General features: G+C 39.5%; 1 protein-coding gene and 1 non-coding gene across 2 annotated transcripts; one reads left to right on the top strand and one right to left on the bottom strand.

Moving 5' to 3' along the window:
- Nucleotides 1–1250: 1250 nt before the first annotated feature.
- Nucleotides 1251–2111, bottom strand: LOC113294904. The gene has a single exon (XM_026543278.1). It carries the CDS (start codon nucleotides 2109–2111, stop codon nucleotides 1251–1253), a length of 861 nt encoding a protein of 286 aa, XP_026399063.1.
- On the top strand, nucleotides 1819–1925 carry LOC113300790. The gene has a single exon (XR_003335920.1). It is a non-coding gene; the product is annotated as a small nucleolar RNA R71 (small nucleolar RNA).
- Nucleotides 2112–3174: the final 1063 nt, after the last annotated feature.

Genomic DNA, 3174 nt, shown 5'->3' on the forward strand with positions numbered 1-3174 from the left:
AATCTCTAAAAGTCGAAGTTTTGCCTACATCAAATTTTGTTTTTTATAACCCTTCCCCCACACTTAAACATGACATTGTCCTCAATGGAAAATGGACTCTAATGTATGATTCAAGACAGGGAATTCCTAATATGATGCAAGCATGATAAAATACAAGAAAAACTAAAAACCTAAAAAAATTGAAAGGTAAAAAATACAAAACCAGTTGGTTGCCTCCCACTAAGCGCTTGGTTTAAAGTCGTCAGCCCGACTTATCACTTGCATGCATCCTTAGCCAGCGTCAACCTCCTCAACAGCAAAACAGGAGTACACATCACTTGGGTACCTCATCGCCTCAAAGATGTTGAAGCGTACGATCTCCCCATCAAATTTCATTGTCAAAGTGCCTTCGTATACATCAATCTTAGTTCTGGAAGTTCTCATAAACGGTCTACCCAACAACAAAGGTGTAGACGAAGATAAATTTTCATCATTCATATCAAGAACATAGAAGTCCACCGGAAATATAAGCTCATTAACCTGCACCAAAACATCCTCAACAACCCCTTTCGGGTAAATATTAGATCTATCGGCAAGTTCTATAACTACGCTTTTGAGAGGACCAAGATTTAAGGATTCATAAATTGAAGCAGGCATAACATTAATAGATGCACCTAATCTAGCAAAGCTTTTGTAAACCTTGTCTTACCAATTGTGCAAGGTACGGTGAAACTACCGGGATCTTTTAATTTAGGTGGGAGTTTATTTAGAAGATACGCCGTAGCGTTTCCCCCCACACTCATTACTTCATTACCGGTCAATTTGTGCTTGTTAGTGCACAATTCCTTCAAGAACTTTGCGTAGCGTGGAACTTACCTTATCGCCTCAAGGAGTGGTATGTTCACTTGGATATTCTTGAAGATCTCATAAATCTCTTTGTATAGTGTCTCCTTCTTGGACTTTGAAAACCTACTAGTAAAAGGAGTGACATTAGTAGAAACAAGAGGTTTAGAATGAGAATTTGTTACGAAATCAGCCTTGTTAGGGGCTGTTTCGTCCTCTTCTTTCTCCAAAAAAAATCCATGAGTTTCCGCTGATGTTGCCGGTTGCCTAACTTGCTTCCCACTTATTAACTCAATGGCATTGAAATTCTCTTTATGGTTCAACGGATGCGAAGGAAGATTTCCAGACCCTTGTGCTTTGAGTAGATTTATATCATTAGACAATTGACTAACTTGGTTTTTCACATCTCTCATAGCCATCTCGTATTTCTACTGGAATTGGTTGAACCCTTGCACTGACTTCGAAATCTCTTGCATCCCTTGCATCATAAGAGTGAATTTCTCATCCACACTTGTGCCTTGAGTTTCTTGTTGTAGTCTTTGCATGAATTGGTAACCACCTTGTTGATTGAAAGCAGGATTTGTTGCAGCTTGATTGTTGGCGTAACTGAAATTTGGATGATCTCGCCAACCCGGATTGTATGTGTTGGAATACGGATCATATCTTGGCCTTTGCTGATTTTGGAACATAACATTTGCGTGCTCCATATTGCCTTCATTCGATGGTACAATCACTGCAGAAATTTGTTTCATCATCCTCTCCATATTGCACATCCTTTGTTCCATATGAGAAGCTTCACCAACCTCATTAACCTTCTTAACAAGTGTATCTACTCGGGTAGAAAACTGCTGAGAATTGGATGCCATATTCTCAATCAAAGCTCTTGGTTTTGCGGGTGTCTTGTCAACTAAAGCTCTACCACTTGCGGCATCAATCATTGTCCTATCATTTAATAAGAGTCCTTCATAGAAATATTGGATGATAAGTTGCTCCGTGATTTGGTGATGTGGACAACTTTGACATAATCTCTTGTATCGCTCCCAATACTTATACAAAGTTTCACCTGCCATTTGAACAATGCCACATATCTCTTTTTCTATTTTTGCTACCTTGGATGCGGGAAAGTACTTCTCAAGAAAATGTTTCTTCATACCGGTCCATGTAGTAATACTACCTGCTGGGAGACTGTAAAACCACTCCTTGGCCATATCCATAAGAGAAAATGGAAATGCTCTAAGCATAGCATCATCGGTTTCAACTCCCCTTGGCTTCACACTTACAAGTACCATGTGAAATTCTTGAAGATGACGATTTGGATCTCCCCCCGCTAAACCATGGAACTTGGGAAATGAGTTGATCAAAGTTGGTTTCAACTCAATTTCTTCGTCCAATTGAATACACAAGGGTTGAGTGTTCAGTTATAGTGATGCAAGATCCTTGAGTGTTGCCATAACTACTTGTTATTCCTCTACGTCCGAATCTGCGAATTCGCTTGATGAACAAGGAGGAAGCGGAGTGTTAAACGCTCGAATGAAATCCTTTAGTTGAGTGCCGGATAGAAGACGGATACCAATGGGACTTGGTCTTCCCCCTGTTAAGAATTCACCAAAGAGTACCTGAAAATAAGATTAGCAAACTAAAATTGAAACTAAAAGCAAAAAGAATAGCTAAAAAGAAAAAATAACAACTTAATACTACCACTGCCTCCCCAGCAGCGGCGCCAATTTTGATGAGGTTGTCAACCTATCAATAATAATTCTCTTATGCTACACAATTCTATAAAGAAGTAGTGAGGCAAGTCGAGTTCGTATCCACAAGGAGGTGTGAGTTTTAAGTTATTATGTAAGACAAATTGATGTTGTTGGTGTAGATGGTGGATTTTCGACAAGGGATAAAATCGTAAACTCATAATTATACGAAGCTCTGATCCAGCAATCAGACGTGAGTATCGAGACACGGGTCTCTCATCGAATTCTCAACGGAGAGTACTTTCTCTCAGAGTACATGTAGATATGTAGTCTCACGACTGGACAACGGCATATCTCATGAATACTGAATACTTTCAGTGATTATTTCTATATAGTATCACGAGATGGAGGGATCCTAGACAGCTTGCTCTGCTAGTATAGAGCGATAACGGCTTCAGGAACAAACAACGAGTTTACCCTGACTATATAAAGGATATGACTTACCGACAAGCTCATATCGGGATAATTAGTGCTCCAAGACAGCTTGCTCTGCTAGTATAGAGCCACAAAGTTAATTATTCCTAATTACAATTGCTCCTATTCCATGGTCGAATCCACGACTGGTCCCATGGAATGGCAATAACAATTGATCTTATTCCATGGT

Source organism: Papaver somniferum, chromosome 7, assembly GCF_003573695.1.
Source record: "Papaver somniferum cultivar HN1 chromosome 7, ASM357369v1, whole genome shotgun sequence".
Taxonomy (NCBI): domain Eukaryota; kingdom Viridiplantae; phylum Streptophyta; class Magnoliopsida; order Ranunculales; family Papaveraceae; genus Papaver; species Papaver somniferum.